The sequence below is a fragment of the Bos mutus genome, chromosome 6, assembly GCF_027580195.1.
Source record: "Bos mutus isolate GX-2022 chromosome 6, NWIPB_WYAK_1.1, whole genome shotgun sequence".
In the NCBI taxonomy this organism is placed as follows: Eukaryota; Metazoa; Chordata; class Mammalia; order Artiodactyla; family Bovidae; genus Bos; species Bos mutus.
The window spans coordinates 6,125,185-6,149,923 of NC_091622.1; the positions used below are offsets into that span (position 1 = coordinate 6,125,185).

Genomic DNA, 24,739 nt, shown 5'->3' on the forward strand with positions numbered 1-24,739 from the left:
AAAGAGTTGGACACAACTGAGCAACTGAACTGAACTGAAGCCTATCTGGTTACAAAGTCCTGATCTTTCTAATACCTTAAGAACTATTATGAAATTACCCTGCCAAATAAAAAAACTTCCCTAAGTCTTCATTATAATGATTATTTTAGTAAAACATGGGTGGTCATTTTTTACAAATCTGGCTTTTCAATAATCAATGTGATAAAATACCAGCTAATATCAAATTAAGATGTTTTAGACTGATTAAGGGAAGACATAGTGGGTTAACTGACCTAAGCTATGGACATATTTCAGAGGTTACACAGAGATGTGGAAGTAGACTGCTAACAGTAATATAATAAATGTTTTCAGAATTAAGAATTATTGAACACATAGCAGGAGTCACAATACTCGTATCAGATAAATTAGACTTTAAAACAAAGGCTGTGAAAAGAGACAAAGAAGGTCACTACATAATGATCAAAGGATCAATCCAAGAAGAAGATATAACAATTATAAATATATATCCACCCAACATGGGAGCACCGCAGTATGTAAGACAAATCCTAACAAGTATGAAAGGAGAAATTAACAATAACACAATAATAGTGGGAGACTTTAATACCCCACTCACACTTATGGATAGATCAACTAAACAGAAAATTAACAAGGAAAAAAACAAACAAACAAACAAAACATGTATCTATAAAGCTCACTAAAGCAAAGCACAGTAAAATGAGGTATGGCAATAAAAGGTGTTAAATTTATCAAAAAAAAAATAATAAAGTGCTGAAAAATTAAAAAAAATAAATAAAAATAAAAAAAAAAACCAAAAAAAAAAAAAAGAATTATTGAACACAAACTTAATTACTTGGCTGTATTCTTTAATATTTGCTAAAGGAAAAATATCTCCTTCATGGAACTGGGTTATGACAGAAGAAAATAACCCCAGCTCTGAGTTACAGATGTTAGAGATGGGATAATGAGCATTAAATAGATTGAAGAATTAAGCAATGAGCTTAATGACAGATATACCAATTTAAATTTATGGTTTAAAACTTGTAGTATATATCAATAGTTTTTAGTGGCAAAATAATAATACATTTTACTTTCTAAATTTCTTCAAAATAAACAGTTGTTATTTTGGGAATCAGGAAATAACTATTAAAATGAGAAACTCAAAATATCAAATAACCTGCAATATCCCAGGTTACTCTGAGCTCAAGCTCTTTGCTTTTCATTTAACTGACCCCAATCTTTGAAAGTTCCTTCAAGTAATTAAAAAGAGAAAATGGATGGGGGGAAATTATTTATATAATTTGTGTATTACCTGAAAGATGTGGTTTCTTTATCACCACTGATATCCACCAGTGTACCATTTCCATCAATAATAGGCGAGTCCAAATTAGCAGAGCCATTACTGATATGATCACTGCTTTCATATCCAGACTCTGTCCTTTGCATCTGCCAGTTGTCACCATGAACTTTAGTTTCTTTGAGGGCTTTATTTTTCTCTGCTACTTTTCCATTAAATTCAAGGGAACTCCTGCTTCCTGTTTCCTGCTTCATTTCATCTTCATATATAGTCATTAAACACTTTTGCTTTGGATTCTCTTTCGGCCAATTGTTAAAACTCTGATCTTTGCTACATTTAGACTTGTTACTGATATTTGATTTATGCCTTGGACTCTGCTGCCTTTTTTCACTTTCATTAAAAATACTATCAACATTTAATGTTTCTCTCATAGGTTTCCAACCTCGGTTTCGGCTTTTATTGCTGCCGTTAGAGCTGCTTCCTTTATCACGAGAATCTTGGCTACTGTCTGTATCATACCCAGTACCACTATCACTCTTAATTTTGCCAGTTATTTTCTCTCCCAAAGCAAGAATCTGGGATTTACTTGAACTTAAGGTTTGTGCAGAAGTTCGATTCTGATGGGCATTTCGGTCATGCTTACACGGTCCTTTTCCTTGACTGTGATATAGATGTGAATTCCCATACTGTCTAAAGCCATTTAGGGTAGGAGGTGATCCAGTCTTGAAATGTGGAGGGTCTTCATCAACCAAATCTTTAAAAATAAATAAGTAAATAATGATACAAAAGCTATTCAGAGCCACTTGTTAGTCACAAGCCAAACACCTTCTTTGGGAAGAAAAGTTAAACAGGAATAATCATAGTTATTTAAATCACATAGTGCTTTGAGGTTAAAAATTGCTTTTGAAATCTCTATTTATGCTTGATGTGATACATTTATAACATAAATGGTTATATAATGATTTTAAAAAATTATCTGCAAAGCAGATCACAAGGTAATTAGAGAAGTTTAAAAAAAGGTATTCTATCTCATTCATAATAAAAAGCATAAAAATAAACATATTTTCCCACCTATTATATTGGTAAGATTAAAAGTTTTCTAAACCAATTACTGCAGGAAACAGACATCTAATCACCATTGGTGGGAATGCAGACTATCAAGTATTTTAGGAGGGCAACTAAGCCACACCGATGAAAACTGAAAATAATCATACGCTAACCCAGTAATCATTCTGAAAAATTTTTATGCTATGGCTACATGCAAAAAGTACACAAAGGTAACTGTGAAAGGATTTCACTGCAGCAAGAATATTAAATCAAGTTTTAAAGCCTAGAAGTATCAGTTAAATCATGGTATGTCCATAAATAAAAGAGTATAAAACCATAAAAGTAAGACATGACCATGAAACTCTTAACAGCAGAACAGAGCAAAGGTCAAGGGTTGCAGGAAAAAAAGTTCTTTTTATTTAAATGTATAACCTTCCTTATTATTTGAATGTACCATACAGGCGAATTGAATTTATAGTTACAAGGTGAAACTATAAAAAAAACCCCACAAAATTTCCAGGCTATAATTGAACAAGAACTAGGGAACTTTACATTTATAGATGTAACAGGCATATTATAGAAATCATACTAAGATACATAACATATAAACAAATATATATAATATATAAATAAAGTGTATTAAATTATAAAAATTAGCTTTAAAGTATAAGATTGTAGCTGCCTTTCTCCAATGAATGTTACAAGTTCTTAACTTACCTCTATGTCTACCCAAATCTTTTCTCTGTCCCCTCTCCAAATCTTTCCTTTGTGAGGAAAGTAAGTTTTTCTGTTCAATGGCTTTTAGAGCACATTCTCTGGAAATGTCTTTTATTTTTTCCCTTTGATCATTGTGACCTGATTTAACTAAAAAAAAAAAAAATTCTTATAATAACAACACATCATTTTTCATGCTATTCAATAAAAGTACAAACTGCACTACATTAAAAATTTAAGATGCAATATATTAACAAAATACAGATGAGTATATAAAACGGAAAAAGGTACAGTTCCATTAAGAACTTTAAAAAGCATTTATTATAGTTTTTTGTTAATGATAATTGTTAATTCTCAATCTTTTCTTGCTTTATGTAAGAATAAAGTAAATGGGTTACTTTATGGTTAGACATTATTTTATTAATATATGTTAAAAGCCCTTTATAAAATCATCCTCAAAAGTCACTCAATTAGTTATATATATTTCTAAACCATAATTATATACACCATACTTTGATATCTCCTGTTGGATCCTAACCACTGATCTTCATTTGTGAAAATTAAAGTTGTAGGTTGATAATGACAAGAGAGAGTTGAATAAACAAGAGGTTAAAAATAAACTACAACAATAGTAACTTCAAACTCCTGTTGCATTCAGTAATGCTAAATTTAATTTTGGCATATGAGCCAAATTATTAACTAAATGTTTTTCCTCTCCAAGTTAATAATTAACTCCTTGAAGGAAAGGCCATATCCATATCATAGCTTTCTTTGGTGACAGTCCAGATTGCCTCCAGCCTATTATGTACAGCCTTGAGTACACGGAAAAACTCAACCACTAGTTGAATCAAAGTGTTCAAATAAAACTATAGGTCTCAGACAAATGCTTAAGTCAGAAGATAAAATTTTTTTCTATTTGCTATTTTCTCTTCATGGCCAAGGAAAGCTAGTTAAGGATTCTCCTTCTGGTCTTTAAAAAGAATTACATACAGTAAGTGAAAAGGGGGGAAGCTTAACTACTCAAGGACAATGTAAAAATGAAAATTTAAATACATATCTGGTCAGGAATTCTCTGGTCGTCCAATGGTTCAATCCCTGGTCGGGGAACGAAGATCCCACATGTCACACAGAACAGCCAAAAAAAAAAAAAAAAAACCACATACCTGGTCCTCTACCGCCACTTGTTTGAATGTGGCTCCGATTAAATGATGAAATGCTATCTGCTTGAAATTTCTGATTTTCTCTCTGCTTTGTCTGATCACCAAATCCATTTTCTTTTGAATTTTCTGACTTAGAAATCGAGGGCTTTTCACATCCTTAAAAAGACCAAGAAAAATGTTTCATTCCTTTCATCCTCTCTACCAGAAGAAGAGATATTTGAATCATCTTTTCAGTCACTTTTAATACTAATGAGAACATCATTTAAAAACTTAGAGGACTGACATCTTTTAAGGATTTCTACATGCTCTGTTAATACATTCAAAAGTGGCCTAGCTCCTTTGGACTTTTCTGGTGTACTTACTTGAAATCTCAGTACTCATCACTAGCAAGAGCTACCAGCCAAGTAACCCCTCCTGGGCTTGTGTGAGCAGGGTAGTGGGTGGCTGCTGAAGGTGCCTCTGAGGCCACAGATGAGGAAAGGTTCTTTAAAAAGACTAACTCAAAGTATTAGAATTTTCCTGGACTCCAAAGAAACTACATTTTGAGATTATCCCCAAAATTCATTTCATATTCACTATATTAGTATTCCTAGTGTGATTCTGACCATGAAAAACACTAAAAAGAACTTCTAAAGAATTATTACCTATATTTTCTGCAATAGATTTATGATGTGACCAGTTGATGACCTGCCTGAGTGCATCTTCAGTGGAAACTGCTGTGCCATCTGGGTTCGCATAAAACAAAAGCAATGGCTGGAAATGGCATCGGATACACTTGGAGACCACATCTTTCCATCTACTTCCAACCTTAAAAAAAATCACAATGAATAGAAACAGAACTTTGCAATCAATGCATTACATGAAAAGGCAGAGACTGAATTATTTTGTATATTAAAAAAATTTTAAAGACACCCAGATACTAGCAGTTCAACTATTCATCATGTTATACAATTAATTTTATTTAGAAACTAGTCAACATAAAAATATTTTAAACATTATCATTTAAAAAATTGATAAGCAAGATTATACACTTTCTATATCAAGATCTAGAATATCAAATTTTGAAAGGCTTTGCATATACATGGTTGACTGACTTTTGACAGACTTCAAGCAATTTAATGGGGAAATATAATCGTTTATTAAACAAATGGTGCTGGAACAAGTGGATGGCCATATGAAAAAATGAACTTTGACATCATTTCACTAAAAGCATAAAAATGAACTCAGAATGAGTCATGAAAAAACTATAAAGAAGACGATGTTATGAAAGTGTTAGTCGCTCACTGGTGTCTGACTCTTTGCAACCCCATGGGCTATAGCCCGCCAGGCTCCTCTATCCATAGGATTTCCAAAGCAAGAATACTGGAGTGGGTTGCCATTTCCTTCTCCAGGGGATATTCATGACCCAGGGATTGAACCCAGTCTCCTGAATTGCAGGCAGATTCTTTACTGTCTGAGCCTCCAGGGAAGCCCTATAGAAGAAAACAAAAGATAAAATCTTAACAATCTTGGGGGAGGTAAAGATTTCTTAGATAGGACATCAAGCAAGTCAGAGAAGAAAAAAAATTATAAAACTGGCTTCATCAAAATGAATTAATAACTTCTGCTCTTTGAAAGACACCGTTAAGAAAATGAAAAAAAGGAAAAAAAGCCACATATATCTAATAAAGAACTGGTGACCAGAATAAAGAATGATTACAACTCATTAATAAGACAATCCAATTTGAAAAATGTACAACACATCTGAACACTTAACCAAAAAGACATAAAAAATGGCCAATAAGAACATGAAAGACTACTCAAAACATTATTAATCATAGGGGAAATGCAAATTAAAACCACACTGAGATAACGTCATACATTTGCTATAAGGGCTAATGTTAAGATGACCACTAACATGGAGTGCTCCTGAGAATATGGAGCAACTGGAACTCCAGTACATGGCTGGCAGGAATGTAAACTGTACAATCACTTTGGAGATCAATTTGCCAGTCCCTTGTAAAGATTAACACATACCATACAACCCAGAAATCCCACTTCTGAGTATTATCTAAGATTAATGGAAAATAGTATGTTCACACGAAGTCTGTTCATAACTCAACAAGTGAATGGATAAACTGTTACACGGTCATAAAATGGAACACAACAATAAAAATAAGGCACTGATACACACAACACAATACACATTTTAATATATGACTATATGTTAAAAGATATATATATGCTTAGCAAAGGAAGCCAAACACAGAGAATATGTATTATAAGATACTACCCATATAAAACTTGTAAAATGAACAAAACTAATCTATGGTGAGATCAGTGATTTCCTGGGGCCTAGGGTGGAAAAGTGACAGCAAAGGGACACGAAAGGATTTTCTGGAGTCATGAAAATGTTCCATACAATGAATGTGGAGGCTACACAGGCATGTATACAGCTGTTACTATCCAAACTATAAACTTACAAGGGGTGCATTTTAATGTTTGTAAATTACACCTCTCTAACGTTCATTTCGGAGAAGGCAATGGCACCCAACTCCAGTACTCTTGCCTGGAGAATCCCATGGATGGAGGAGCCTCGTGGGCTGCAGTCCATGGGGTCGCTGGGAGTCGAACACGACTGAGCGACTTCACTTCCACTTTTCACTTTCATGCATTGGAGAAGGAAATGGCAACCCACTCCAATGTTCTTGCCTGGAGAATCCCAGGGATGGAGGAGCGTGGTGGGCTGCCGTCTATGGGATCGCACAGAGTCGGACACGACTGAAGCGACTTAGTAGCAGCAGCAACATTCATTTAAAAACAAAACCAAACAAAAAGCATTCTAGAATATTAGCTTAGAGAAGAAAAGGACCTTTAAAAAATTGCTGAGGAGCTTGTTCATATTACACACATTTAGCTGTTTACTCTCTTTACTTGGGATTCTGAGATACTTGAAAAACTAGACTAATTTGAAAACAAAACAAACCTAAAACTCAGAGTGACCATATACCCAGTTCTTTCTTCAAATTTTGACAATTTAAGCTATAAGGATGCAAAATAGGAGTGCCAAAATGCTGCTACAAACTGACTCAAATGGAACTTCTTAATAAACTGCCATATCAAAGTATTAAAGAATAAATAAAGTCTGTCACTGTTTCCACTTTTTCCCCTTCTATTTGCCATGAAGTGATGAGATCGGATGCCATGATCTTAGTTTTTTGAATGTTGAATTTTAAGCCAGCGTTTTCACTCTCCTCTATCACCCTCAGCAAGAGGCTCTTGAGTTCCTCTTTGCTTTCTACCATTAGAGTGGTTATCATCTGCATATCTGAGGTTGTTGGTATTTCTAGTGGAAATCTTGATTCTAGCTTGTGAGTCATCCAGCCTGGCATTTCATATGATGTACTCTGCATATACGTTAAATAAGCAAGGTGACAATCGACAGTCTTATGTAATCCTTTCCCAATTTTGAACCAGTCCATTGCTCCATATCTGGTTCTAACTATTGCTTCTTATCCTGCACAAAGGTTTCTCAGGGGCCAGGTAAGGTGGTCTGGTACTTCCATCTCTTTAAGAATTTTCCATACTTTGTTGTGATCCATAAAGTCAAAGGCTTTAGCATAGTCAATAAAGCAGAAGTAGACTTTTTGGGGGGGAATTCCCTTGCTTTTTTCTATGATCCAACAGATGTTGGCAATTTCATCTCGGGTTCCTCTGTCTTTTCTAAATCCAGCTTGTACATCTCTCATTTAGCACAATGCTTTTGAGATTTCTCCACACTCAACAGTTGTCTGTATCAACAGCTCATTCCTTTTATTGCTGATTATTATGTTCCAGTGTATGGTTATACCACAACTTCTTTATCTATTTACCTGATGAGTTATCTTTATCTATTTACCTTATGAGTTATCTTTATCTATTTGAGTTGTTTCTAGTTTTGGTTACTATAAATAAAACTACTAAGAACACTGAATTATAAATAATGTATGGATACATGCTTTTACAGGAGTGGAATTGCTAGGTTGTATGCTAAGTATTGGAGAAGGCAATGGCAACCCACTCCAGTACTCTTGCATGGAGAATCCCATGGACGGAGGAGCCTGGTAGGCTACAGTCCATAGGGTCGCCAAGAGTCAGACATGACTGAGCGACTTCACTTTCACTTTTCACTTTCATGCATTGGAGAAGGAAATGGCAACCCACTCCAGTATTCTTGCCTGGAGAATCCCAGGGAGAGAGGAGCCTGTTGGGCTGCTGTCTATGGGGTCGCACAGAGTCAGACACGACTGACGTGACTTAGCAGAGGCAGCATGCTAAGTATACATTTGAATTTATAACTGTTTTCTAAAGTGATTATCCAATTTTGCATTTCCATCAGCCTCATGAGAGATCCAGCTGTTCCACATCCTGGTCAGCTCTTGGTGTAAACAACCTTTTTAATTTTAGGCATTCTAATAGGTGAATAATGCAATCTCATTGTGAATTGAATTTGTACTTCTTTTATGCCTAGTGATGCAATGAATATCATTTCAAGGGCCATTCATATATTAATATCTTCTTTTTGAACTGTCCAAATCTTTTGCTCACTCTTTAATTGATTTGTCTTTTTATTACTGAGTTGTAAGAGTTCTTTATATATTCTGGATATGGGCTTTACCAGATATATAATTAACAAATGTTTTTTTCCCAGTCTATGCTTGTCTTTTCATTCTAACAGCATCTTATTGAAGAGCAGAAGTTTTGACAAAGTCCAATTTACCAGTTATTTTTATGGTCCATGTTTACTGACTGTTATCTAATAAATCTCTCTATAGCTAAACAGCAGTTTTAAAAGTCTTATCTGGTATTTCTAGTTCTGTCATGTTTAGTGTTTTTCTTTCTAAAGTAATTTAATATCAGATCTGGCCTGGAACTGGCTCCAAGATTATCTGGATATTAATCTGAACCTTTACTTTTGAGATGCTGATGCTCCAGGTTCTGAGAGAAAGGAAGGTAAGCTCCATTTCCCTACCCTGCCTGCTCACCCCATATCATGTGACTTGAAGGAATGAAATGGCAGAGCAGATCTGCCGTTATTCCTTCAGGGGATGGGTCATAGCTTCCTACTTCTTTGAGTATTTTGTAATTTTTTTTATTGAATGCTATTTTGAAAAGACATACTGAAATTTTACTGAATTTTACATTTTTCAGTATTGAGGTTTTTTTTTTTCCTTTCCTTTTAAATTGTTAGCATGTAGTTATGTGTTGTTAAATGGCATGGGATCAGCTTCATCCTCTGACAGCTTCATTTTAAGCTTTTTATGTCAGGTCCAGAGCAATCTTCAGTCTCGGAATAATTCAGCCCCACTATTAAGGTGATACTTTTCTGAGGAGTCTACTTGATGTTCTGTGTACCCACTCTTGCTACTAAGATGCAAGCTATCCTAGCCCTGTGCAGGTTCTGGGAATGGTCTGGCCTTGTTTCCCAGGGGTCATTTCTCCCACCTTGTGCACATTTGCCCTACACGTAGTTGATCACTATTCAGCCAAAGATTGAAAGGGGAGCCCTCTGCCGATCCCCAGGACTTTCCCTCTGTACAGCTTTCTTTCTGGTAATCTGTCCAGGAAATTTTAGCCATCTTGGCCCCTGTGAACTACAATTTCCTCAGCTCAATGAGACTTCGAGGCTCTGTTTGGGTTTGCCATCTCTGCACTGCAACCCAAAAACGACCTCTAGGCAGCAAGCAGGGTTCACCATGTTGGTTCCTTTTTTCTGTTAGACTGCCTGACGTCCAACAATTATTCGCTTCATCTATTTGGTTTTCTAATTTTTAATACTGAAGGTCTTTAATGATGCTATTATAATTAAGCCCACTTATTATTAATTTATATAAGTATCTGCATATAATTATTATTTTTATATAATTTTATCATTATTATATCATTTACCCCTCAAAAGTAAAAACCACAGTAATTATTCCAGTTAGTCAAGTGTCACTTACCTCTTTCACATTTGCATCATCAAAAAATACCCATTTGGAACTCTTGGTATGAAAAGCAAAGGCACAGTAATGTCGGCTGGTGTAGCAAATCATGCCAACAAGGTGAAGCTCACTATTTTTGGCATTTTCATCAGTAACTCTATAAAAAAGCTGTTTAAAAATAATGTATATTTAATAGTTCTTTTCACAGATGAGGAACAATCATTTGATGAGTCATGCATTTGATCCTCTAGGACAATTATTTCTCATGCATACTGTCCCAAACTGATGTTAGTACTAAAGACACCACACCGCACTGTTAACAGAATTATTATTTTCGATTAGTCTATAAGAGACATGATGTCTAACAAAATGTAATTACTACAACTTAGTTCAGTAGCACAGCATCTTGAACACAGGACACTTTACATACATAAAACAAAATGAGATAAATCACACATTTCCTGATAATTCATGGTTGAATCACATTATTTTAACATACATTAACCATACTACCTAAAAGATAACTATCTCAAAGCTTAACTGTAACATAAATCAATTTAAAATAAGATAGTAATATGCACACTTATGGCAGAAAGTGAAGAAGAACTAAAGAGTCTCTTGATGAAAGTGAAAGAGGAGAGTGAAAAAGTTGGCTTAAAGCTCAACATTCAGAAAACTAAGGTCATGGCATCTGGTCCCATCACTTCATGACAAATAGATGGGGAAACAGTGGCAACAGTGGCTGACTTTATTTTGGGGGGCTCCCAAACCACTGCAGATGGTGATTGCAGCCATGAAATTAAAAGACGCTAACTCCTTGGAAGAAAAGTTATGACCAACCTAGACAGCATGTTAAAAAGCAGAGATATTACTTTGCCAACAAAGGTCCGTCTAGTCAAGGCTATGGTTTTTCCAGTGGTCATGTATGGATGTGAGTTGGACTAAAGAAAGCCGAGCACAGAAGAATTGATTCTTTTGAACTGTGGTGTTGGAGAAGACTCTTGAGAATCCCTTGGACTGCAAGGAGATCCAACCAGTCCATCCTAAAGGAGATCAGTCCTGGGTGTTCATTGGAAGGACTGACGCTGAAGCTGAAACTCCAATACTTTGGCCACCTGATGAGAAGAACTGACTCATTTGAAAAGACCCTGATGCTGGGAAAAATTGAGGGCAGGAAGCGAAGGGGACAAAAGAGGATGGGATGGTTGGATGGCATCACTGACTCAATGGACATGGGTTTGGGTAGACTCCAGGAGTTGGTGATGGACAGGGAGGCCTGGCATGCTGTGGTTCATGGGGTCGCAAAGAGTTGGACATGACAGAGTGACTGAATTGAACTGATGCACATTAAAAAATAAGAGCTACAGATAAATTTTAAACCTTAAAATTTTCTAACTTGATATTTATAATTTATAATCATTATCATATACACCCAAACAAGCATATACACAGATGCATACAGTATCATATTACCATTATTCTAGAGTGATAAAAAGGATAGAGTACGTGATGGATTATTTTATAACAGAAAGCAAGAAAGGTATTCCAGTTAGCCTGATCTGATGAACTTTATCAGTTACATCTGCAAATTATTTCCTTTAGAAAGAAAATTTAGCTCTGAAAAACAACATATAGTGTAATGTTTCAAAGGAATTTAAAAACAAAAAGGAAGAGAATGAAAAGAATTATTATACCCCAGGAAGATAAAGCTGGGTTGCCAGATTCCGAACAACATCTTCAGTCAAGTCAGAATGCTCAGAGTCCCAGACTAATCCGATTGTAACAATCTCTGGGCAGTTCATTAAAACACGCCGAATTTTTATTTTTTGGCCACAGTTACTCTAAAGAAAAACAAAAAAGAGAACTTTTGAAATTATCAAAACAAATATATCAAAAGTAATGCCTTACAGAGCTTGTATTATGCAAAAGCATGTATCAGAAATTTATTCAGCACATTAAAAGACTTCTAACAATCTGTCTTAATTACTGATTAAACAAATTTATTTTAAATCAAAGAACTTTTCTTTGATATTTTTGTAAATCTGTTAAAATAAGAATTCAACCTTAGACCTTAAGGTTGAATTTTTATTCAACTAACAATTCAATTCACTAACAATATCCCATGAGAAAAGAATTATACCATTTGTAATGTTTATTTAAAGAAGAACAAAAATGAAATTTTCAATTTAGTCAAATGACAGGCTTCAGAGCTTAAAATTAATCCACGTATGCCACCTTAAATCCTTCACAAAGTAACATGTTTTTAAAGAAACAATGTTGAAATAAAGAGCTCAATGGTATAATTACCTAAAGAACACTTAAAAAATTAATTCTTAAAATTAATTCCAGATTTAATTACTATTTGCATGGCAATTTCTATTTTCAAATTTACAAGCACAGAAGCACACTAACATTCTCGGAATTATACTTACAGGACATTTCCTGTAGTCATCAGTTGTATTTGCTGCTTGCAGCAATTCTGCAAACATATCAGGTTTAAAGCGCTCATGTCTTTCCATCATTCTTTCAACTTCATTGCTACGAAAGAAACAAATGGTCCCAAATCTGGCCTATGAACTTAAAAAAGATCTAATAAATTTGCACTAAAAATATTAAGTTATTAATATAGGTATGATCACTTTTTCTACCTTAAAACACAATTTTGTTTGAAAAGTTAACCATAAAGTAAATTTCCATGACATGAAACATAATGAAATTTGGCAGTATATGATGAAAGAAATTAGGTCAAAAACAGGATAAAATGAATGATATAAGATGCTCCACCTCAAGGTAATTATAAGTTAACTGTTTCTTTTACATTATTACTTAATAAATAGAGACTGGAGTTTAAACTTTTGCCTAACAAGAACAACAAACTTTAGGAGAGTCTCCCTCTCTAGCTTAAAGTTTCCAGACACAAAATTATTTTCAGCTAAGAAAAGGCCCTTTGATGATTAATGCAGAAATCACAAGCTACTTAAGCCAGGTTTGTGATTTTTATTCCTATATGAATGCTAACCATTTCCTAAAGAATCTAGGGAGGGTTATCTGTGCCAGTTTCTATCCAACTTCCTCCTAGAATCTAATTTTCACATATCAAAGTATTAAGTATCATTAGACAACCCCTTATTTAACTTGTATGCAGAGTACATCATGAGAAACGCTGGGCTGGATGAAACACAAGCTGGAATCAAGACTGCAGGGAGAAATATCAATAACCTCAGATATGCAAATGACACCACCCTTATGGCAGAAAGTGAAGAGGAACTAAAAAGCCTCTTGATGAAAGTGAAAGAGGAGAGTGAAAAAGTTGGCTTCAAGCTCAAAATTCAGAAAACGAAGATCATGGCATCTGGTCCCATCACTTCATGGCAAATAGATGGGGAAACAGTTGAAACAGTGAGAGACTTTATTTTTGGGGCTCCAAAACCACTGCAGATGGTGATTGCAGCCATGAAATTAAAAAATGCTTACTCCCTGGAAAAAAAGCTATGACCAACCTGTGCAGCATATTAAAAAGCAGAGACATTACTTTGCCAACAAAGGTCCGTCTAGTCAAGGCTATGGTTTTTCTAGTGCTCATGTATGGATGTGAGAGTTGGACTATAAAGAAAGCTGAGCACCGTGGTGCTGGAGAGGACTCTTGAGAGTCCCTTGGACTGCAAGGAGATCCAACCAGTCCATCCTAAAGGAGACCAGTCCTGAATATTCACTGGAAGGACTGATGCTCCTTCCAAGAAACTCCAATACTTTGGCCACCTGATGCAAAGAACTGACTCATTTGAAAAGACCCTGATGCTGGGAAAGATTGAAGGCAGGAGGAAAAAGGGATGATAGAGGATGAGATGGCTAGATGGCATCATGGCATCACCAACTCAATAGACATGAGTTTGAGTAAACTCCAGGAGCTGGCAATGGACAGGAAGGCCTGGCGTGTTGCAGTCCATGGGGTCGCAAAGAGTCAGACTGAGCGACTGAACTGAACTGAGACAACTCCTTAGCATTTCCAAAAAGATATATAACGCAAGCTCAATACTCCTACTACTTTCTGTTCTAGGTGCTCTGGTTTTACTTTATAGTAATTTAACCTTCTTAGAGCTGGATTTATTTTACAGTTCAATAGTTACAATAATAGGGAATATTCAATAACAACTAAATGTACCAGTTCCTCTAAAGCACCTCACAAGCAGACTAGAAATCAATAAATCTGACAGGCTCATTCAAGTTGCACGTAACAGTTTTTTTTACAAAACTGACAGCATCAGGGTGGTGCTTTAACCAGACACATTTTGAATTTGAAATGAACCTAGACCTGGGTTTCAATCTTAATTCACCCATTTACCAGATTAATCTTATTAAGCCTATTTCTTGAACAAAAGTTTTTGTTAAGATTAAAAGCAAGAATTTATGTAAAGTCTGGAACATAGTACATTGGACAATTGTATTCAATATTTATTACCAATAAAAAGAAAGATAACTAGAATTCAAAGTCTGGGCTCTTGCAATTGAACAATTGTATTCAATACTTATAACCAATAAAAAGAAAGATAATTAGAAGTCAAAATCTAGGCTTTTGCAATTCATGTTGTGGACCGGGAAAAAACAGATGGAGCTCCTATTCTTTTTACCTAAGATACTGTCTCAGAGCACTGTCATTTTACACTTTCAAAGTAGACTTCAAGTTTTACAGTTTTTAATTTGCGGTCTATCCTTATTCAAACACCATTCTACTTTTCATATCAGATGAATGAAATTGACTACAACTGACTAAACTTTAAAGACTATTCCTTTAAAACAATGTTTCCCAACTCTGTGTGTATATAAATTACCAACTTACTACACTGGATGATCTTTAAGAACTAATGTGCTATATCCAAAAAATCAAGGAAGTTTAATAACATGATGAAATTGATGAGCACCTAACACTCACTTTGTGCAATGATAAAAACATTGGTAGCATTTAGCAGCTAACTTTGGAGAAGGAAATGGCAACCCACTCCAGTGATCTTGCCTGGAGAATCCCAGGGATGGCGGAGCCTGGTGGGCTGCCGTCTATGGGGTCGCACAGAGTCGGACACGACTGAAGCGACTTAGCAGCAGCAGCTAACTGCTATACTGATGTATTCTGATTGATAATGACCATTTCATGTTTTATCTTTTGTACTAAAGTATTAAAGTATCTGCAAACATTTATGGTCTTATTCAATGCTTTCATACATCAAATATTTATACTCTCAAATACCTGTTGCAGTGTTCAAACAATTCTTATTATGTAAAGCCTAGGGATCACCTTTGGATCCCTAAGTTATTTCAATACCAGGAAGGGAGCGAGGGGACAGAGAAGCCTACAAATGTTTATTTCAGGTGAATGGTGAAGCTTTAAATCCAATAAATCTAACAGAGGATTATTTTTATTTTTTTCTTTCTTGTCTGCTTACCCTAGCTTCCATCACCACGCAGAGACATGGTCACTGCAAAGGTAACACCTTAGCAAAAATGAAGAAATCACGTACAGTTCCATTTACCATTCAACTTAGCTCTCGTCCATAGTTCCAAAACCTTGCCATAAATATAAATAAGTAAACATTTTGACTAACATTTTGTACATTTGTCATTACTGAGTGACATCTATATTTGGTAAATCAGAAACAACCAAAACTGAGATAGACATCACTTAGTACCCTTAGCACATTTGTGCCTCTCACAGAGTAGATATTCATATATGCTGTGGTTTCATAAAGTAGAGGCTCAATGTGATCACATGCATTACTACTAACATCTTTGGTAAATATGCTTTAATAAGCTCTTACCACAGGGCTGTTGTAGAAATGTACCGTACAAATTCTGTAAAGGGTAGAGGATCTGATGATGCTCCACAGCTACGACACACACACTGCAGGTAAAAACACATGTCTAATTTATCAGTCATAAAACATAAATATATCCTCTACTAAAATAGTTAAGCCATCTCACCTGCTCATACAGAGTCATAGCAAACTTTTGGTGAGTGATACAAGATTTAGAGGTACACATGTCTGCATCTCTGCTTGGCACTATGTGAAAATGAATCCTCTCCAATATATTTTCCTAATTGAAAAATTAAAAGACAAATGAATTGCAAATCTTGCACAGGACACTTCAAAATACAACTCTTTTTAGCTTTACAAATTTAAAAATCTAAAGATTTTCCAAAAAAAAAAAAAAAGCAAAAAAATAAATAAATAAAAAGATAAAGATTTTCCAAAATGTTAAATTGAGTGCCACATATGTTGTCAGCTTTTCAGCTTTCCTCTTATCCAAGCCTTCCAATGCTGCTCAATTATTCTCCTTCTGTAGTGTCAGCTTTAAAAAAAAAATTTATAAAAGAAACATTATAACGTAACATACTTTTAATAAAGATTTTTTAAAAATCAATTCATGGTGGCTGACATCTAGAATTTAATATCAGAAACCCAGACTTCCTATGTTCTCAATGTTTTCTCATTGAGAAAAAGCAATTAATTAAAAAAACACCCTGCTTGGATCATTGGATAGTCTATACAACTTAAATTAAAACATCAATGATAAAGGCTTACAATACCTGAACTAACACTCTAACGCAAGGAATCTACTGTTCAACAAACTTCTAATAAAAGGTTGGATTTGGAAAATAGATCAATAAGAGTTATTAATTTCTTTAACAAATTATTCTTTTCACAAAGCTTAACCAATGGATTCTTTTAATTAGTTAATGTCCCTTCTTTTGCCTCAGGACATTTATAACAATTCATTTAATTAAGTCTGCATTTCTAGATATCCTGTGAATTATCATACCATGGATTAGTATATTTCATTTAAGTGAAAGTAAAACTATAAAGTTCAGTATTGTGCAAAACATATCTATCTATATTTTAAACAATGGACAATTATAAACATGAGAAGTATGAAAAGCATATTTCATGACTGTGTGTGCTGTTTTTGTCCCACTTTAGTCAACATGGCTTTCCGTTTATCTGAGAAAACATTCAAGATGTTCATTTAAAAACATAAATGCCAAATGAATTCCAGAGAATAATAAATTCTTTGGAAATTTGGAGAATGTACTGGGGTGCTTTGATGATACATTATCTAGCAGGCCTGACAGGCTGAACTGTAACAAATAACAGATTAGGAAAGTTTTGAATATTTCAAGAACTTGAGCAAAGTCTCTAGAACAGGAATTTTAAAGACATGTTTAAGGAACAGAGTGAAACTATCTCACTAAGGGAAAATTCAGAAAGAAAACAAAGAGATAAGCTGTAGTATAAATGTAAAAAGCCTTAAATGTCAGGAGAGAGTCAGATTTGAATTACAGAAATATTTGACGTGTAAGCATTTATCTGAAAAAAATTATATTAATATGATGGCTGTTAAAAACAAACTTGAAGGACAGAGGTAAAAAGGACACTAGCAGTCAGGGATCCCCTGGTGACTCCATGGTAAAGAATCTGCCAGTGAGGGAGATGCAGGAGATGTGGATTCAATCCCTGGATCAGAAGGATTCCCTGGAGGAAATGGCAACCCACTCCAGTATTGCCTGGAGAATCTCCTGGTTAAAGAAGCCTGGCGGGCTACAGTCCACAGTATCGCACAGTCAGACATGACTGACCGATTGAGCACATGCACATCTTAAATATAGGTGATATCTATGTTACTGAAACAATTAATCATCAAATGCATATTTCAGAAAGTACACAATGTATGTGCTTCGGCAAAGGAACGCTCTATTTATCAGTAGAGTGGTAAAAGAGTCTCAAAACATCAACCTCAGTCAGTGATTCTCAACCTGGAGTAAGCCGGGTAAGAGAACTGCTGCCCCTGACAGCTGCACGTCAAGATCCTCTTCTTTTCCAGAGAGAATCACTGCATGAAATGAGAAATGCTACTGGGAGAGCGTGTTTGTGTGTAATCCCTGCGGAAACAGAACAATGACCTAAGTGATATGATTTATATGCAATAAGCCTTTTTGCTCCAATAAATAAATGTTAAAGTATTTTAGTATCCTAGCTCTTAAAAATTAGAGCAGCACAAGTAAGCAAAAGCAAACGTACACAAAACACACGTGGAGCTTTGAGAACTTCGAAAGGTAGGAAGACAAGGATCTACTAGGCAGTTCTGCTATAAATGTATGCTTCATTTGTCTCAGAAGGCACATCACTTAAGGGATGCAAACCACTACCCTGACCTAGGGGTCATCAGACACACTCACAAAGCACTCTGCGGCGTCGTCCATCAGGCCCAGCTGAAACCGCTGCTCGTCTCTGAAGCTCTCTGCAAGAGCATGCCTTATGTTATCCGAGGGGAGGGCTTTCTCTTGACTGTGTTGAAACTGTGCAAATATTGTCTGGGAAATCAGCAAATTTATGAACCAGTAAGTTTAACACCAATAACTAAAAAACAGTTGAGTAATTTCATTACAATAAATTCAAAATTCTGAGTGTAGACTCAGAAGTTAATACAGTCTTTTGTTCTAAAACTCCATGCAAAAAATTATGTAGAAATGGTTGCCCCAGCCTCTTAATCAAGGGTTAGTGCATAAGAATTAAACATATCAAGTTCTCAAGTCCCATTCTCAGAGATTCTGATTCAGATGTGGCCCATTTTAAACTGTTCCCTAGCTGAATGTAGTCTATGTTGTTTAGAAAGAGTTTTGAGATATTCTGTTTCAAATGTTAAAGTATACTGTAGGAATTAAAATTATGTTATACAAAAATAAGCATATAATCAAATAAAACAGCAGGAACTTCACTAGCAGTCAGAATATTATTCAAGAATATGTGACACAGGTGTTAATCTGGTCTTCTATTTATTGCATTCAAGCATGGAAAACTTTTAATAAGTTCTAGTTTTACAACAATCATATTAGGCGAGGGGAAGTGAGGAGAAAAATAAGGTTTGAAGTGGTAAACCAACAAATAAGGATGGGTCATATTATGTTCTGCATTAACTAGTTCAAGGGGTATATCATCTCAAAAAAAAATTGCTTTTAAGATCAACATATAGCAGGCTAAAAAATAAGAATCTGTTCCACCAACATAAGAAAATTTAATTTACAAATAAGAAACTACTAAAATAAGAAAGATGCTAAACAGTATCAGATAACCAGAACTAAACTTTTTAGCTACAATTACAGATGCTAAAAAGTGAAACATATTTTCACAAGTCACTTCTTATTCGGGTAGTCAACTTTTCCAGGTAATGTTTAAGGTATTAAAAAAAATTTTTAGCTACAATTACAGATGCTAAAAAATGAAACATAATCTCACAAGTCATTTCTTACTGGTAGTCAACTTTTCCAGTAATGTTTAAGGTATTAATCCCGGACAAGACTTATGTTCATTCAGTATCTGTTTTTGGATTTCCTGGTATATGTGGCGTTGTTCTACACCCGAAAACAAAGACCCTGCCTTGTGGATGCATATTCTAGCCGTAGTAATGAGGAGAGAGCGGGTAAGTACTGATATGTGAAGAGGTAGTAAGTACAACAGAGGGAAAACAAAGAAATATAAAACAAGAGAGAAAGATAGGGTGGTACAACAGGGACAGGGATGCTGGGGGGAGAAGGGAGGGAGGGGGTGACCAGTACCTAGGGTCGTCAGGGAACGCCTCACTGATGGAAAAAACACGTGACCGAGAGGCATAAAGGGAGTGAGGGTGTCAGCCTTGGGGACATCTTCAAGAAAATCATTCTAGACAAAAGGAATAATAAGGAAAACACCCAGAGATTAAAGGTAGCTCTGAGAAATTTCAAGGAGGACAGCACTGTATGTGTGTGTGTGTGCGCACACATGCACGCAGGCATGCACACAAGCACATGTTTTGAGGTGGGGGAGGCAAGCAGGAGGAAGAGGTAGGTGATATGTAAGGCTACAGTTGGATAAAACATTCAAAATTTATTGTAGAAGACTGTTCTTTATGTTTCGTCTCCACTGCTGTCAGTGGGCGCGGGGGAGTAGAGGAAAGTGTGACGAATGGAGAGAGCAGCATGGAAACATATACACAACCATATGTAAAATACACAGCTAGTGGGAATCTGCTGTATGACTCGGAACTCAAATCAGGCCTCTCTGACAACCCAGAGGGGTGGGATGGGGTGGAAAGTCAGAGGGAGGTTTAAGAAGGAGGGGCCATATGTAGACCTATGGCTGATTCATGTTGATGTATGGCAGAAACCAACAATATTGTAAAGCAATTATACTTCAATTAAAAATAAATAAATTATAAAAAAATTTACTGCTGAGGAAATAAAATGCAAAACTGTAATTTGATTTAAATTCATTCTTCCTCAACCTTATTTTGCCATATAAAAAAGGGAATATACAACTGCCTCCTTTGGTGACTTATTAGGAATGTAAGGAATGTAAGGAACGTAAGGTGACTTATTAGGAATGTAGTCTTTTTAGGAATGTAAATCAAAGTATGAAAATGACCTTTCATTTTCCTCTATTATGTATATTTGTGTGTAGTAAGAATATTCAAGAATGTAAGGGCTGAAATATTTACTTCTGAAAACAATCGAATCTTAAATTCTTGGGCAAAGATTTCAATGACATTCATGAGTTGCTAATATATACTGGACTCCCCGTTTCCACTTTCATTCCTATTCTATTTACTCTCATCCAAGAAGCCAGAGAGATCTAGGCCAAATATTATACTTAGTTAGCACAGGTTATATACACCTGCACTCAAAACAATACCCACAACTTCCTAAGTCACTCAAGAGAAAAAAATTCAAGGTCCTCACAAAGGCCTAGGAGGACCCTTCACAATCCAGATTCTTGTTCCAGTTATTTATTGCTCCATTAACAAAACCACCCCAAATCTTAGTTACTAAAACTAACATTTATTTTGGTCACAAATCTGCAGTTTGGGTGAGGACAGCTCAACTCTGCTGCACTTGCAGTCATCTGTAATAGTCTGAATGCTGGGATCACTGGTCATCTGACAGCGGTCTAGAAGTTGATGCTGGTGGTTGGTGATGCCTGTTGGCCGAGATCTTTGTTGTACCTGTAACCAGCACAGTGACTCATGTCCAAGAGCAAGTACCCCAACAGAAAGAGCCAGGTGAAAGCTTTATTATTGTTTCTAATCTAATCTAATCCCTTTTCTGCCACATTCTATTTGATGGAAATGAATCATCAAGGGAAATGCATTTCAAGAAATCAGACTCCACCCTTTGATAAAACAGTGCAAAAGAATCTGCAGACATGTCTGAAGCCACGGGAACTCACCTGACCTCTGAGCTCATCTCCCATCACTGCTCTCCTTGCTCATGAAGCCTCTGCCAGGGCTCAGGTGTCCTTGAGTACCCACCTCAGGGTCTTTGCACTGGCTGTGTCCCTGCCTGCCTGGAATGCTCTAGACCACTCTATCCCTTTTCTAAGTAGTGATTTAAATGCCACTTTCTCAGTGAGGCTTTCCTTACTACTCAACATTCACCATTCCCTTCCCTGATTTATATTTCCTCCTTTGCAATTATTATTACCTAACATACTTTATATTTTGTTTACTTATTTTCTTCTCCCCCACAAGAATATAAGCTACATAAGAGTGTCTTTTATTAGTTCAATTCACTGCTGTATTTTTAGTAAGTATAGCAGTACCCAGAATTCAGTAGTAACTCAAAAAAAATTTGTTAAAATACAGGATTATTTCAAAATAACGAAAAATATAATATTTCTAACAATGCTACACTGTTTATTAAACTGTTCTTACAGGAAAATGGAAACATAAACCTGAATAAGTCATACTTTAAAAACTCATCTTCAAAACTCTAAGTCACTTGACAATAACTTTCAGTTCAGTTCAGTCGCTCAGTCGTGTCCGACTCTTTGCGACCCCATGAATCACAGCACACCAGGCCTCCCTGTCCATCACCAACTCCCAGAGTTCACCCAGACTCACGTCCATCAAGTCAGTGATGCCATCCAGCCATCTCATCCTCTGTCATCCCCTTCTCCTCCTGCCCCCAATCCCTCCCAGCATCAGAGTCTTTTTCAATGAGTCAACTCTTCGCATGAGGAGTTTTAGCTTTAGCATCATTCCTTCCAAAGACTTTAATTGCAAATAAACTAACCAAATATGTCAAACAAAGCAAACTATCAAATAAAATTTTTGAGGAACAACAGTGCTTTTTCAGAACTATTAAAGGTTACCTTCAATGCACAAAATATGCAGGCATCTCCCTGACAAACATGTCCAGTCAGCACCCGCAAGCTTCTTCGGAATATATCTAATTGCCATAAAACCTAAAAAAGTGAGATGTGAAGAATGAAGTATAGTAATATTTTTCTCACTGTGAATTAAAGACAAGATTTAAATATATTTTTTAAACTGCAGGAGGCTAATAACATCTTTAAATCTCTTGTACATAGTCAGATATATACAACCACTAAAAATAACAAGTATAAAACTGCTATGTATACGTAGTTGATATATAAGAGATAGATTTAGAAACTGTTTCTGTTGATTCACAAGTAAAAACTATCAGAGGCATAGAACAAGAGAAAAATAACTCCTCTGTTAAGGAATTTATATGAATAGGAAACACGCAGATACTGAATGCAGGACTTGGAGGAGACTTGAAAGAGTAAGTGATTATAATACTTGGAATGAACTGAAATTTAGGAAGGATGTATGATTGCAGTTAAAAGTCAGGGTGTACCAAATAAGGGTCAGTATGTAGTGACAAGGAAAAGGGGCAGAGGCCTGTGTGGTCACTGTATAAAGAATGAGAAAGGGAACATATGCATAGTAATGGGGATACAGCAGAATATGAAGCAGTAGTTAAAAAATAAATATATTCGCTGCAATTATCTAATCATCATTTACTACTAAAAAACAAAAAGAGTTAAAAGGACTGTAGTTGTTTAAATAAATCAGTCCAATACTTAAAACCATCCTAGAAAAATCTGAAATCTATACAATGAGGATAACTCATAGACTTCTTATAAGAATGAAATGTTTGTAATATGTGAAGTGTCCAAAGTAGTGTCTAGTACACAACTGGCATGCACTGAATTCAATCTATTTGTTACTGTAAATATTACAACATTTAAGATCTTCAAGTTTCTCTAGACCTTATTTCTTCAAATAATAAATGTAAGAAAATCTATTCACCATCTCACATTTCTTCCAACTAAAGAGAAAATTTTCTCTCCAACTAAAAGAAAGTAATTTTAGAAGTTTCCAATATTTTTAATCACTCAATAACTAAAAGCCAGAATTTCAGAATTTCTCTTTGATAGTTGCTTTTTTTAAAAGTATATTTAACAGGATGCATTTATGTATCACAAATAACACAGTGTTTTGCAAAGCACTTGAAAATGTTTAATAACTTTCTTGCACACCATATTCTATCATTCCATAAAATGCACTACACTGAAATTCATTCGTCAAGATGATGGGCCATGACGGCCCAGCAGCGGAAAGTACACAGCACGGTGGTTAATGATACAACCTCTGAAGGGAGATCTCTTGGATTCCAATTCTGGCTTTACTTTTAACAGCTCTTGGACTGACTTGAGCCAAATATTTTCTGAAGCTCAGCATTCTTATCACCATAAGGAGGATAACAGTAGTATCTACCTTTTAGGGTCATTGTAAGAATTAGATTATATTGTACAAACACACAGTAAGAACACAATAAATATTAGCTTTTAAGTATTTCAACTTTGCTTTTAACTTAGAGATTTTAAAACCATACCAATATGCCAGATCTACTTAATTGTACCACTTCCTCATCAAATAAAAGCTTAAAATATTCCGCCAAAAGAGAGTATCTCTATAATCTGCTTAGAAGGCTAACAAACTAAGTCTTTCAAATGTAACCAGAATGTTTTATAGGATTAGCAAAATGTTTAAGTCATACTGGATCCAAACTATAGAAAAAATATTTTATGTGACTTCTCTGTATATCACTTAACATAAAAATTTAAAAATGATTTCACAAATCCATACCAAAAATTATCTTCACTATAGTTAACCTTTATTCTAGTTCATTTGCAAATGTTGACTATATTGTACCACCTGTTTTAAAAAGTTAGAGTCTAAGCTAGTTGTTGAACTAGTTTTTAGCAATATAATTTTATAATATAAGCATTTTTCTTCTGCATTATTTGCATGTTGCACTTTAACATGGTTATCTAACAAAATTAATGTATTTTGAAAAGATTAATACATATATGTATATGTATTTAATAATATAAATATAAACCTTGTGTAATATTTCTCGCTTCAAAATAATATAAGAATAAAAACTAAGGGGAAATGGCACATAAACTCATTTTTCTGAGTCATGTCTAAAATATTTGAATAATGTCCACTTTTAATAATTTCTTACAAAACATATTTCACAATTTATTCCAAGGTTTAAGAAGTATTGAGCAACTGAGAACACAAGTCTGGGTCAGATGTCTGACCCAGACATCTGACACCTGACACATTCACGATGCACTCATTTATCCAATGAGTTATTCAAGCAGGACTTCACTTTCTGCTCTCAAGTTTCAGGTGCCGATGGTGGTTCAGTTGCTAAGTTGTGACCAACTCTTGCGACCCTGTGG

General features: G+C 35.3%; 1 protein-coding gene across 4 annotated transcripts in view; it reads right to left on the reverse strand.

The window, feature by feature from the left end:
* Positions 1–24,739, reverse strand: part of USP53 (ubiquitin specific peptidase 53) — a 59,379-nt gene that overhangs the window by 15,307 nt on the left and 19,333 nt on the right. For all 4 annotated transcript variants that reach the window (XM_005898066.3, XM_070371933.1, XM_070371935.1 and 1 more), the window contains 11 exons: positions 22,331–22,423; positions 18,385–18,519; positions 16,131–16,244; positions 15,968–16,050; positions 12,590–12,695; positions 11,852–11,998; positions 10,176–10,325; positions 4,860–5,022; positions 4,219–4,371; positions 3,059–3,205; positions 1,310–2,048 (listed from right to left, as the gene is read on the reverse strand). In XM_005898066.3, the coding sequence (XP_005898128.2) occupies positions 1,310–2,048; positions 3,059–3,205; positions 4,219–4,371; positions 4,860–5,022; positions 10,176–10,325; positions 11,852–11,998; positions 12,590–12,695; positions 15,968–16,050; positions 16,131–16,244; positions 18,385–18,519; positions 22,331–22,423 (2,030 nt within the window). The remainder of the gene's footprint in view (positions 1–1,309; positions 2,049–3,058; positions 3,206–4,218; positions 4,372–4,859; positions 5,023–10,175; positions 10,326–11,851; positions 11,999–12,589; positions 12,696–15,967; positions 16,051–16,130; positions 16,245–18,384; positions 18,520–22,330; positions 22,424–24,739) is intronic.